The sequence below is a fragment of the Dasypus novemcinctus genome, chromosome 4 (genome assembly GCF_030445035.2).
Source record: "Dasypus novemcinctus isolate mDasNov1 chromosome 4, mDasNov1.1.hap2, whole genome shotgun sequence".
NCBI classification, from domain to species: domain Eukaryota; kingdom Metazoa; phylum Chordata; class Mammalia; order Cingulata; family Dasypodidae; genus Dasypus; species Dasypus novemcinctus.
This window is the reverse complement of record NC_080676.1, coordinates 73,748,947-73,762,179: the sequence shown is the minus strand read 5'-3', so window position 1 is coordinate 73,762,179 and position 13,233 is coordinate 73,748,947. Positions and strand designations below refer to the sequence as shown.

The window sequence follows — 13,233 nt, the reverse complement described above, 5'->3', positions numbered from 1 at the left end:
TGATATCTAATTATGAAATCAGACTGAACAGATGACATGGTAGACCCAATTAAAGGAAATAATAGTTCATTTAGGAGAAACAATTGTACTTTACAGTCCAAAAAACAGTTTTTCTTACTTTATCTTGTAAACAGGTATTGTACTCCCTATTTTGCAGTTAAAGAAGCTGAAGTTTAGAGAAGGGAAGTAACACAGAGCCCATAACCAGCAGTGCTATGTAATGGTCACAGAGCTACCAATTGGGATTTGAGCCTAGGTCTTTAGGACTATAAGAACAGTCTTTCATTTATTTTCGCCATTTCGTATGTCTTTAAAGATGATGAGAAAAGAAGCTGAGTGGCCGGAGCTGGGGGTGGGGTGGCGGTTAGATTATTCTGTTAACTCTGAAGTTACTGAATATGGTATCAGATCCTGAAAGTTAGGCTTCCATCTTCCTCTTTTCCCTATGCTCAACCTTCCTTGATTTTCTTCTTTATAGCTCCCACTGCTTCCTTAACTCCACATCCGCTGAGGCAGTGGCCATGGGGCTTCTGAAGCAGTTTGAGGGGATGCAGCTCCCAGCTGCCTCAGAGCTAGAGTGGCTAGTCCCAGAGCATGATGCTCCTCAGAAGGTAGGTGTTCTTTAACCCTTTTTCCTCATCTCTTCTCCAACCCCAGGAAGCTGAGCCTTTCTGACCTTGTTCTCCTACGTCATATGTCCCTAGTCTGGCATGAGCCTATGTGATTCCTTCCTTACTCAGAAGCTATTCATTACAAATCTGTTGAATGAATACCTTTTTGCCTGGGTTTTCTCTAGCAGTTGTAAAAATAGGAGATTGGTTTATAACTCCTCACTAGACCCAGAACTCCTATGCTGTGACCACCTTTGAGACACTATGAGAAGGCAAATTGTTCATACTCTTGAGTCTTTAAGGCATGAAGCACCCTGGCATAACAGGAGTCCCAGGGTTGGGGGCAGAGACAGCATCAACAATGGGTACCACTGTGCTGGGATGCTGTTTCTGTTCCTTCTGCTTTTTGGATGCCCTCACGTCTAGTTCCATGGTACCTTATGGTTTGTTTCAAAGGCCAAGTTTTCAGAAGTCCTTACCAATGTATGGTGTTCCTGAAATGTGTTTTATTAACTATGCCAGAAGGTCAAGCGTAAGTATTCACCCAAACTGCCCAAGTTAGATCACCCTTTGCTTTTCTTCTGCAGCTCCTGCCCATCCCCAACTCACTGCCCATCTCACCAGATGATGGGCAGCATGCTGACATCTACAAGCTGCGTATTCGTGTTCGTGGGAACCTGGAGTGGGCCCCTCCCCGGCCTCAGATAATTTTTAATGTTCATCCAGCCCCAACGTGAGTAGCCAGTGGCTATGCCCTTTGGCAAACAGACACATCCTCTTTGCATTGTCAGGGCTGTCTTCTCACTCTCTTGTCTCTTCCTCCAGTTATACCTTTCACATAGTTCTGTTCATCTTGAAAGGCAGAGGGAAAGGATTATTCATCTTGTCCTCAAGTCTTAGTCTCAATTCTCTCATCCTTTCCCAAAGTTAACTGGAAATAAGATCTTTTAAAACTGGCATTCCCATCCTGTTGACTACTTCCCAAGTTCACTGTTTTTATCATCTCTTTTACAGATGGATCCTTTCCTCTCTCTTATTATTCTCTGCCTTTTACTATTTTTCATCCCTTGCATTTTTACAGAATGTATGGTTCACTATATAGAGAGACCCTGGCCAGACCTAAATTGTAACCTTATATCCTCTGTTTGAACTGGTTCTCCCTATAGGTTCTGTATTAGTCAGAGTTCTCTAGGGAAACAGAACCAATGGAGAGATATATATCTCTATGTGTGTGTATAATGTAAATATTATGGTATTTTCATAGGAATTGGCTCTTGCAACTGTGGGCATGGACTAAACCAAATTCTGTAGGGCAGGCCACAGTCTGTGAACTCTGATGAAGGTTTTGATGCATTCTCCAGGAGAAGCTGGCTGACTGAAATAGAGATGGAAATTCTCCTTCTGACTGCTGAAATCATCAGTTCTCTTTTAAGGCCTTCAACTGACTGCATGAGACTTCTGTCATTGTTAAAGGCAGTCTCTTCAGTTGACTGTAGATGTAATCAACCATAGAGGCAATCAATTTACTGATGATTTAATTCCATGAAATATCCTCACCATAACTATCAGGCCAATGCTTGCTTGACCAAACAACTGTGTACCATAACCTGGCCAAGTGGACACATGAACTTAACCATCAGAGGTTCATTTTGGCCAACCCTAAAAAGCCAGATGATTTCCCCTCTCTTCCTACACTTAATAAGAGCCTTTGTCTATATACTCATCCTTTTATAACTCAAAGGCCTTGTGCAGTTGGTATCTACCAATCCTTTCTACTTCCCTTTTGTTCAGGAGGAAAATTGCTGTAGCCAAGCAGAATTACCGCTGTGCGGGGTGTGGCATCCGGACTGACCCTGGTGAATATCTTCTTTTAACCCCATACTACCTCCAAGGGTTTTACCCTTTCCCACACTTGAGAAAGGGGGGGCTGATCAGAGAAGTAATAAGAAGAAGTAGGAGGGCAGAATTTGGGAAAGGAAGATAAGGGAGCTAGAGGGGAAGGAGTAGGACTAGGCAAGATGACTGGCAATCAGAGGGAAATGCTTTCTGTGAGTACATTACTGGGATTATATACTGGAGAAAATTAGGTCATTTCAGCCTGACTCTTGGAGGCTGGGTCTTACCAACTCTGGCAGTGGTTTCCAGAGTGGGCACAGGAACCACAGCCCCAACACATGGGTTTCTGCCAGCTTTGGAGAGCTCCAGCAGAGGTGTGAATAGCAATGCTGCCTCACTGGCTTGTAGATGCGAAAGTGACATTTGGCCTTTTGGTTTTCCTGTGTTCCCAGATTATATCAAGCGGCTACGATATTGTGAGTACTTGGGCAAGTACTTCTGTCAGTGCTGCCATGAGAATGCTCAGATGGTCATCCCTAGCCGGGTTCTGCGCAAGTGGGACTTCAGCAAGTACACTGTCAGCAATTTCTCCAAGGACCTGCTGAGTAAGATCTGGAATGATCCTCTCTTCAATGTGCAAGACATCAACAGTTCCCTCTATAGGAAGGTTAAGCTTCTCAATCAAGTCCGGGTAAGGTCCTTGAAAAGACCTTCCCATCCCTCTCCTGTTCATACAGACTTTCTCAAGATCATCATATTTCTCTTTTTCACAATGTCAGAACTCTATAACCATCTCATCCTTCATGCTATCTCTATGTATTTTCAATCTCTTCCCCTTTTCCAGATAATCTAGCTAGCTATTTTCAAACCTGGCACTGGCAGCTCTGAAGCTATAGATAGTACTTAATGGCAAAGTCAGGATTTCTCCCTTCACTGAAAATATTATCGACTGGAGAATTGATTATCAGGTGGAAAATTAAAATTCTGGAGTTCTCTTCTTAGCTACTCCCAGCTGAGTGTGTGATTTGGAAAGATTCAGCAGCCCACTAGTCTGTCCAGTCTACCTCACAGAGGGGTCTTCCTAGACTGGAGACCACATTGGAGCAAGTTGTTAGTTAGAGGTGTAGAGGACAGTCCAGCGCTGGCTGCTGCTTGCATAGCATCTAGACTCTGAAGTTTTAAAGGCACTGGTCTTTCTTAAAATTCTAACAGTGGTTTATCCCCCTTCTTCAGCTGCTGCGGATCCAGCTGTATCACATGAAGAACATGTTTAAGACATGCCGACTGGCCAAAGAGTAAGTCCCGTATGGAGGCCCAGAGGCCAGAAATTGGCTCTTGGTATGTGAAGGAGAGTCATCTTGGAGAAAATTCCAAAAATGGTACTTGAGAAACCACAGCAGTAACTGTCAATGTCCTTTCCTCTGGAAGGTTAAATCCATGCTTCTTTCCAGGGCAGGTCAGTGCTTTTCACAAGCAGGCATGGATCACATGGCTGGGAGTTATAAAAGTCCCTCCTGCCTCCAGACACACAGTCATGTGGGAGGGGTGCTATGGCCTGGACCACCCAGGCCAGTCTGAGGCTCCTAGGGTGCCCTTATCTCTCCTGCTTCCTGATAGGGATCTGCCTATACTGATGTGCCATACAAAGTGTTCATTCCCTGCTCCCTCCCCCTTCCCTTCATTTCCTATAGGCTTCTGGATTCCTTTGACACAGTACCAGGCCACCTGACAGAGGATCTCCACCTGTACTCACTGAATGACCTGACTTTAACCAGGAAGGGGGAGCTGGGGCCCCGGCTTGCTGAGCTCACCAGAGCAGGGGCTGCCCATGTAGAGCGATGCATGGTGAGAAATTCTCGTTTAAGCATGCAACTGGGTCCTTGCTTAGAGATAGGGGGAAATGGGGTGGACCAGAATTCTTGCCATTCAGCTCCAAGAAGTTGAAATGGCCTTTCAACACAGTGAAGCAGGACAGGAGTGCTTTCCCCTGTGTTGGTGAAGAGCTAAATCATACAGCTCTAGAGAACTTGGAATTAGAAGAGGATCTGGTCCCAGCATTGCCCCTGAATAGCTCAGGGCATAACTGAGTGGGTCTTTACTAAAGAATTGTCATAAAGTAGTAGGAGAAATCCTGGATTAGAATCTGGAGGCCGGGAGCAGATGTGGCTTAAGCCATTGAGTGCCTGTTGCCCACATGGGAGGTCCCAAGTTCAGTTCTCAGTGCCTCCTAAAAACAAACAACAAGCAAACAAACAAACAAAAAAAAACAACTTGGGGAGCCAATATGGCTCAGTGGTTGAGTACCAGCTTCCCACTTGGGAGGTCCCAATTTCAATCCTCGGCCCTGATACCTGGAAAAAAAAAAATAGAATCTGGGAGTAAATTTTGGCTATATCATTTGCAGTCTTTGTGACCAAAAGGAATGTTTTGCCCTCTCTGAAGTAAGCCTCAATTTTCTTAGGTCTCTAAAATGAAGACAATAGTTAATACCTACTGTACTTTCAGTATTTTTGAGGATTGACAAAATGATTTCCAGGAAAATATTTTGTAAACCTCAGATATTCTACAAATGTGAGTCATTATACCCAACCTGCCAGAATATCAGAAATTCCTTTTTTAGAACTTCCCATCTTAAAATATGTCCAGTTTGTGTTTTCTGTGACTATCCCAGAAGTAGAGCTTAAATTGCATATATGTAGAGAATATTATTTGGCTGTGGGTATTGGAAAGATTTCAAGATTTCCTTATAACCTGACTCAAGGCTGGGTGTTATTTTGGAGAAACATCCTTAGGCTTCACATTTTACCTCAATTAGCTGTGGTTCCTATTTCAAAGTAAAATCATTACCCAGACTGGAATATTGACTTCAGGCATCATTCCTCTCTTCTTTTTCTTTCTTCTGTGGGTAGGGATTTTTCAAACTCATGCCTCTCTTGTCTTCACCTTCAAGCTTTGACTAACATGACCCAGTCCTGGCCCTAGTTTGGCCTCTTCCATGTAAACAGTAAAATCCTTTAAAGCCCACTCAATTTTGTTTTGTTTTGTTTTTTTAATAATTTATTTTTAGTTGAGGTAAACTTTACATAACATCAAAATAATTTTAACCATTTAAGTGGATAGTTCTTTGACATTTAGTACATTGGCAATATTGTGTAACTTAGACCACTATTTCCAGCCTGTTTTCATCATCCTAAACCAACAGTCATTCTCATTTATCAATAACTCCTCCTTCCCCTCTTTTCCCACCCCTGTTATCAACTATTTTGCTTTCTGTCTCTATGAATTTGCTTATTCTAAGTATTTCATATAAAAGAAATTATACAATATTTGTCCTTTGCTGTCTGGCTTATTTCATACAACATGTCTTCAAGGTTCATCCATATTGTCTCATGCACTGGCATGTCACTTCTTTTAATGGCTGAATAATATTCCGTTGTGCATATATACCACATTTTGTTTATCCAGTCATCAGTTGATGGGCACTTGGGTTGCTTCCACCTTTTGGCAATTGAGCATAATGCCATGATAAACACTGGTGTACAATCTCCATGTCCTTGCTTTCAGTTCTTTTGGGTATGTGCCTAAAAGTGGGATTGCCAGGTCATATGATAATTCTGTGTTTAACTTTCTGAGGAACTGCCAAACTCTTTTCCACAGTAGCTACATGATTTTACATAGCCAACAACAGTGTGCAAGGGTTCCTATCTCTCTGTATCCTGGCCAATACTTATTTTCATTTTTTAAATAACAGCTGTCCCTACCAGGTATGAAGTAGTATCTCATCATAGTTTTAATTCGCCTTTCTCTAATGGATAATGATGTTGATCGTCCTTTCAAGTATATCTTCTTTGAAGAAATGTCTTTTCATACCTTTAGCCTACTTTTTAATTGGATAGTTTGTAGGAGTTCTTTATATATTCTGGATAATTAAACTCTTATTGGATATGTGGTTTCCAATATTTTATTTCATTCTATAAGTTTTTACACTTTCTTGATAATATCCTGTGATCAACAAAAGTTTTTAATTTTGAGGAAATCCATTTTATCTAGTTTTTCTTGCTTGAGCTTTAGGAGTAAAACCTAAAAATCCATTGCCTACTGTAAGGTCCTGAAGATATTTCCCTATGTTTTCTTGTAAGAGCTTTTTAGTGTTTGCTCTTATATTTAGGTCTTGGATCCATTTTGAACTAATTTTTGTATATGGTGAGGAGAGGTAGGAGTTCACATTCATTGTTTTGCATGTGGATTTCCAGTTGTCCCCACTCGGTTTTTATATATTCTTCCCTTCCCCTGCCTGTGTTCACCCACTTGAGCCAGTTCCTAATGTGCTGCCCTCATTTTGCTGCCTGTCTCTTTCCTCCCCAGCTCTGCCAAGCCAAGGGCTTCATCTGTGAGTTCTGTCAGAATGAGGATGACATCATCTTTCCTTTTGAGCTCTATAAATGTCGGACCTGTGAAGGTGAGGAGGGCTAAGAGTGGGGAAAACAAGACTGAACATAAGCTAAATTATTTTTCCATTCAGCAACCCCTGTTGGCAAGAGTTTGGTTTGATTCCTGTGTTTGTGCATAGGAGCTCTGAGCCATGAGGATGAGAAAGGGCTGTGGCAGTGATTTTAACTTGAGAAAATACAAATGGTTCTTCTCTCTCTCTCTCTCCTTCCCAACCTGACCAGAATGTAAAGCGTGTTACCATAAAGCTTGCTTCAAATCTGGAAGTTGTCCCCGGTGTGAGCGGCTGCAGGCCCGGCGGGAGTTGCTGGCCAAACAGAGCCTGGAGTCCTACATGTCAGACTATGAAGAGGAACCTACCGAAGCCTTGGCCCTGGAAGCCACCATCGTGGAGACCACCTGAAGAAAGCCCATCAAACCTAGCCTGTCTAGGGGCTAGGCTGACACATAATGCAGAACTGAGCCACCCTTTAAAGACCTTTCCCCAGTTGGGGCTTTTTTGAAAAATTATCATTATTATTATTTTTTTAATGACCTGTCTGACATCTATGTGTGTAGTCAGCCTGTCTGGCTGGATTGGTGGGGTCCTGTCTTCTGGACAGATAATTTGCAGGTACCAGGTTTTTCCTTCAGAACTGACACTTTGGTCCCTAAGTGAAACTTTATGACTCTGTCAGGGGAATGGGCAGCCAGACCCAATTCTTTTGATATCCATGGTCTTCTCTAATAGGAACAGATCTACTTTCAGCTGCATCTAAAGTGTCATTTCCAGTTTATTTTCTTTTAATGTTGGGGTTTCTGAGCCAGGCTTTTTTCAGCCAACTCACTTCTCCTTTGCTGCTGAAACAGGTGGGTAGAGTTTTTTTCTCTCTCAATTCCTGGAATAGGGTCAGACTGAGCCCTGAGGAGAAACACCAGAGAATAGGACTACATTGTGGGCGTTCTGGACCAGTTTATTTAGGTTTTTGGGGGGGCCAAAAAACAGCATCACTACCACCCTGGAACCCTCCGAGGCCTCAAAGAAGCAACCATGACTTCCCTCTTTGAAATATTCTAAGGCACTGAAAATGTCACAAGCTGACTTTCTTTATCTACCCGCGTGGGCTTGACACAAAGGACAGAACTAGAACTGATGCTTAGGCTAGGCCCGTTTGTAGCCCTACACAGCAGGCATAAGTGTGGCAACAGCTTCGTTACTTTAAAGAGCATTTATTCAGTCCGAGGAGCACCTGGCCTCCTCTTAAATGCTAAGATTCCTTTTCGTCAACCTAGTTCTGTGGTACAACTCTGATCTTTCAAGTTCAGGCAAGTCCTCGATGCTATCCTCAGGTGAGGACAGAACCCCACACACCATCTTATTAGTGGGTCCCTTACCCTACTCTGTCCTTTTAGATGGCCACGAGGTTCTGAGTAAAAGGATGGCCCAACTCCATTGTTTCTCTCCTTCCTGAAACAGAGCTGGGACCCTTCCTGATGGCTGATCCCTTGCCTTAGTTTCTTTGTCAAAGTTGAAGATAAAGCTTCCTACTCTTAATGGTGTTATAGAACTTGACAATTTGTGGATCTGAGTGTGAATATTCCTGTATTCTTGGGATAACAACAGCCTTTATGCCAATGCCAAACATGCATTTAACTTTTTATGTAGCCTAGTGATATTCATATGCTCAATCATCCTTTTTCATTACTAATTTTATTACCCCTTCCCCCCCCCCCCCCCTTTAAAGTGTGTTTTAAGAGGAAAGTTTTTGGATGGGACCATTTATATGTTTGCAGTATTCTTTAAATTGCTATAGCTTGTAACCACTACCTAACACAGTGGTCAGGGTTGCTGCTCTGAGAACTGGCAGTTCTGTGAACTAAAGCCCAAGGCTTCCTGTGTACCTGTCTTTCCATAGTTGGTTTCTATTAGAAAAATGCTTGAGTGATGCCCCAGGTGAACAAAAAGTTGTACCTGGTTGGGTAGATGCTGATAAATGCCTGAGCTGAGGTAACAAGGGATGTTGCAAGAAAGCAGAAGGGGCATTAAGGTAATGGCCAGAACTGAGGTTCCACAGAGCAAGAGGGAACATATAGGAATTAGCTCATGGTATTGATTCCTTTGCCTCAGATTTGGGATCCGAAAGTTACTTCAGGATGGAAGACCCTGAGTCTGTTCACCTTTCAGTTTATGGTGAGGCTATAAAAAGGCCTTTGGCCCAGTTCAGTCTTTGAAGTACTTACCCCACAAAACTCAAGTCTCACTACGGTTCAGACTTGGGTTTGTAAAAATGGTGAGCTCTCTTTCAATTTTTGCCCATTTCATTTTAGCATAGGATCAAAGGATAAAAAACGCTGACACGGTTTCTAAAGGTGAGCTCAGCAATCTTATATGCTCCTAGTTTTTTCACTTATTTTTCTCCACCTCTCCCACCCCATCCCTTTAGACTGCATAACTGTTTTAATGAGCTTGATGCTCTGCTATCATCACTGTCCAAATTCTCTTTAATTTATTTGAGAGTCGGGGAGAGAAGACAGAGGATGGGATGTTTTAAAAGCACTTTGCAACTTACCAGTATCTGAAAATCCCCTGCTCTTGTCAGGAGAAGGTTCAGAATGCACTGAAGAGAGTTTCTTCTGAATGAAATGGGAGGGAAGAAATGTTCTTTTCTGTAAATAAAGGGGAAAAATGAACCAGTTTGCTTACAATGGAGAGATAAGATTCAAGACATAGCAGAAGAGTGGAAGGCAAATATTTTCCACTTAAATGAGGCTGTTACTGACTTTCTCTGCCTAGTCTTTAGAGCTTTTGTTGAATTCATGTATAAGGAACAAGAGTCTGAACAGCTGTTTTGTGTGTGTACAACTTATATTCTGAACTGGATTTCTACTTGCTGTAGTTCTTGCACAGTCTAACAAACAGTATCACCATCTTTAATAAACTAAGGAAATGAAATTCTGTCTTTTGTTTGCCTGCCTTCACTATCAGGAAATGGTGTTGAGTATTGACTACAAAGCAAGCATGTCTTTGAAAATGCTGAAGCTTTCTATGTTGTAATACCAAGAAAACGGGGCTTTCAGAGTCAGGAAGAGTTAGTTGGAATGCTTTGTCACTGACTTGCTGTGGCCTTAAGTAAATCATTTCACGTCTTCGGATTTGTTTCTTTGTGTGTAAAATGGCAGAATTAGACTATGTAACACATAGTCCTTTTCAACACAAAGCATATGCCCCCTACCAATTCCCCTTGGTATGACTGTCACTTAAAATGAGATAATCTTTCTTTCCAAAGTATTTGAATTGTCTTAGGTGCTTCAGTTTCCACTTCTGTAAACATCTGGCTCTGGCTTTCTCTCTCATGCATCTGGCCTACTGGAACTCCACCTCCACCCTGCAACTTTCATACCGTTTCACCTTTGATGTCCCTTTGTCATCTCCAAGGTGTGTGTCTAGAACTAACATAAGTATATATCCTTCAAACCTAACTTTCAGTCACCCAGGTCTGAAAATTTAGTTTCTTTGACTCCTTCCTTTCTGAGTCAGGTGACATATCTGACTCTTAAAGCATTAACTCCTTCCTATTACCTGTTGTGAGGGTTAGGCTAATGTGTCAACTCGGCCCAGGTAATTGTGCCCAGTTGTTTGGTCAAGCAAACATTGGGCAAATTGTAGTACAAGGGCAATTATGGTTTTTAGTCATCAGTGAGTTTACTGCATAGATGGCTGATTACATCTACATCAACCAGGGAGATTGCCATCAGCAAATAAAGTGACACTTTATCCAATCAGTTGAGTGCCTTAAAAGGGGAAGTGATTTCAGTATTCAGAGAGAATTTCCCAGCTCATCTTTGGACAGCCAATGTCTCCCAGAAACTCATCAAGGACCTTCATTGGATTTTCTTAGGTGCTTCAGTTTCCACTTCTGTAAACATCTGGCTCTGGCTTTCTCTCTCATGCACCTGGTTTGCAACCTCCCTGCAGAACCTGGACTTGTTCATCTCCACAGTCACACGAGAGAATCTTATAAATCTCATACTATTTACCGATATCTCCTGTTAATTCTGTTTCCCAAAAAGAGCCCTGACTAATACAGCTTGGTACCAGGAGTAGGGTAGAAGCTTATAGTTACCAGGCCATAAAGCACAAGTTACCTCCCTCACCAATGTCTATTGCCATGTTTTGGGAAAAGATGGCTGCCAATGTCTGCAAGGGTTCATGCTTCCTGGGTTGCTCTCTTCTTGGGACTTGCATCTTTCTGGGCTCAGCTACTCTGCTATTTCCACAAGGCCAGCTGTAGACTATCAGGCAAACGGATCTGTCTCTCTCCCCAGGACTTGATTCTCTCCGGGTTCAGCTGCTCTGCATTTTCCCATGTATTTACTTCCCAGGCACCTGCTCAAAACTCTCAACTCTTGTCCTTTGCCATGTCTTTTCTCTATGAGTCCCCACCCACCAAAGGGACAGGGATGCAACATCCTACTGATGTGGCCCAAACAAAGCCTTAATCATTATTAAAAAGTAAAACCGCGGGAAACGGACTTTGGCCCAGTGGTTAGGGTGTCCGTCTACCATATGGGAGGTCCGCGGTTCAAACCCCGGGCCTCCTTGACCCGTGTGGAGCTGGCCATGCGCAGTGCTGATGCGCGCAAGGAGTGCCCTGCCATGCAGGGGTGTCCCCCGCGTGGGGGAGCCCCACGCGCAAGGAGTGCGCCCGTGAGGAAAGCCACCCAGCGTGAAAAGAAAGAGCAGCCTGCCCAGGAATGGCGCCGCCCACACTTCCCGTACAGCTGACGACAACAGAAGCGGACAAAGACAAATAGACACCAAGAACAGACAACCCGGGGAGGAGGGGGGAAATTAAATAAATAAATAAATCTTTAAAAAAATAAAAAAAATAAAAAGTAAAACCTCTGAATCCAGTATAATTTAATATGCCTGGAGGGACAGGCCAGTTTAAAAACATAATCCAATATCTATTTTTGGAATTCATAAACAATATCGAACTGCCATACCTCTCATCAAGTTCTGTTGATTTTTCTCCTTAAAAATCTGTCTTGTTTCTTTTCCCACACTAGCACCCCAATTCAGGCTCTTATCTCACATCTGAACTATCTCCAGTTATGTCAATCTCCTCCTGTTTACTCATTCATCAAATATTTGAGTACTTACTGTATGCCAGTTTCTGTGCTAGCCTTAGAGTGTTGGGGGAGACAGACATTACACAAAGATACAAAAATGAATGTCATTACAAGATGTAACAAGAGCTATAAAGGAAAAGAGCACATGCTATAAGAAAGAGTAACAGGGAGACCTAATTTAGACTGGAACAGGAGCAAGTAAGACCTCTGAGAAAGTAGTACTTCAACCATGACCCAAAGAATGAGTAAAAATTAGCCAGATTCAGAGTAGGGAGAAAATGGTGCCAGACAGGACTGCACATGTGAAAGTCATGAGATGAGGAAGAATTGGGCACAGAACTGAAAAGGGACTGTAGATTTTATTCTAAGAACGCTGAATAGTCTGATGAGCTTTGATCTGTGGAGTGGCCCATCAAGTGAAAAATTTAAGTTGTGTCTGCTTTGCAGAGAATAAATATGTTAATAGCAAAACAAGAGTAGAAACAGTGGGATGTATTTCTGGGGAGACAGCTGTAATAATAGTTGGAATTAAGGAGTTAAGGGAAGGAATTGAGGTGGTTGAGACTATGGCATAGCATACCATTGTCATTACTATCACCTCATATACCCGCCCCTTCTAAAAACAAGATATGGTCTCAGTGTTCTCCTCTGGCTCTGATATGTTTAATCAGGGAACAAAAAGGGGGAGAGAGATGTGCAGGATATTGAAAACCTACTGGAAAAATGAGAGAATTTGAGGAAAATTTACAACAAAGTCTCAGGAAGGGTGGGGACCAGGCAACTGCAAATCTCAGTTGCAGAATCTGCAGACCTCTTGAGCCTGCTGCCAGAGTATAGGGACTCAGTCCTGGGTATTGCGGGACCCACCCCAAAGCAAGGTGACCTGTAAGCCAGGCAGTCGTGCACTGGGGCATCAACCATAATATCTATGGCCAACATTCTCTTTGAGTACAAGTGTGTGATATATTTACTGTACACTCTAATGGTAGAAAGAGTAGGCCTGGTCTTTATAGCATCCTGGTTAACGTGAAGCCCAATCCTGCTTCCTTTTTCCTTTGAACTTTTGGCTTAGAGGATGGGATCGCTACACCCATCACAGCCTGCTGGTTCTTCTGCCCTGATCAACTATAGTCTTCACCCATATCCAATATCCAGGGTCTCAAACTGCTTGCTTTGCTTTCCTATTGTGAACCTGATCTTCCATGGGATCAAAAATGAGTGTGAG

General features: G+C 42.7%; 1 protein-coding gene across 13 annotated transcripts in view; it reads left to right on the top strand.

Moving 5' to 3' along the window:
• The window catches only part of RUBCN (rubicon autophagy regulator), an 84,222-nt gene extending 74,394 nt beyond the window's left edge, over positions 1 to 9,828 (top strand). For all 13 annotated transcript variants that reach the window (XM_004465839.4, XM_071214733.1, XM_071214731.1 and 10 more), the window contains 8 exons: positions 479 to 611; positions 1,199 to 1,344; positions 2,403 to 2,467; positions 2,900 to 3,138; positions 3,681 to 3,742; positions 4,139 to 4,292; positions 6,813 to 6,906; positions 7,121 to 9,828. In XM_004465839.4, the coding sequence (XP_004465896.2) occupies positions 479 to 611; positions 1,199 to 1,344; positions 2,403 to 2,467; positions 2,900 to 3,138; positions 3,681 to 3,742; positions 4,139 to 4,292; positions 6,813 to 6,906; positions 7,121 to 7,299 (1,072 nt within the window). In that variant the 3' untranslated portion in view covers positions 7,300 to 9,828. The remainder of the gene's footprint in view (positions 1 to 478; positions 612 to 1,198; positions 1,345 to 2,402; positions 2,468 to 2,899; positions 3,139 to 3,680; positions 3,743 to 4,138; positions 4,293 to 6,812; positions 6,907 to 7,120) is intronic.
• Positions 9,829 to 13,233: the final 3,405 nt, after the last annotated feature.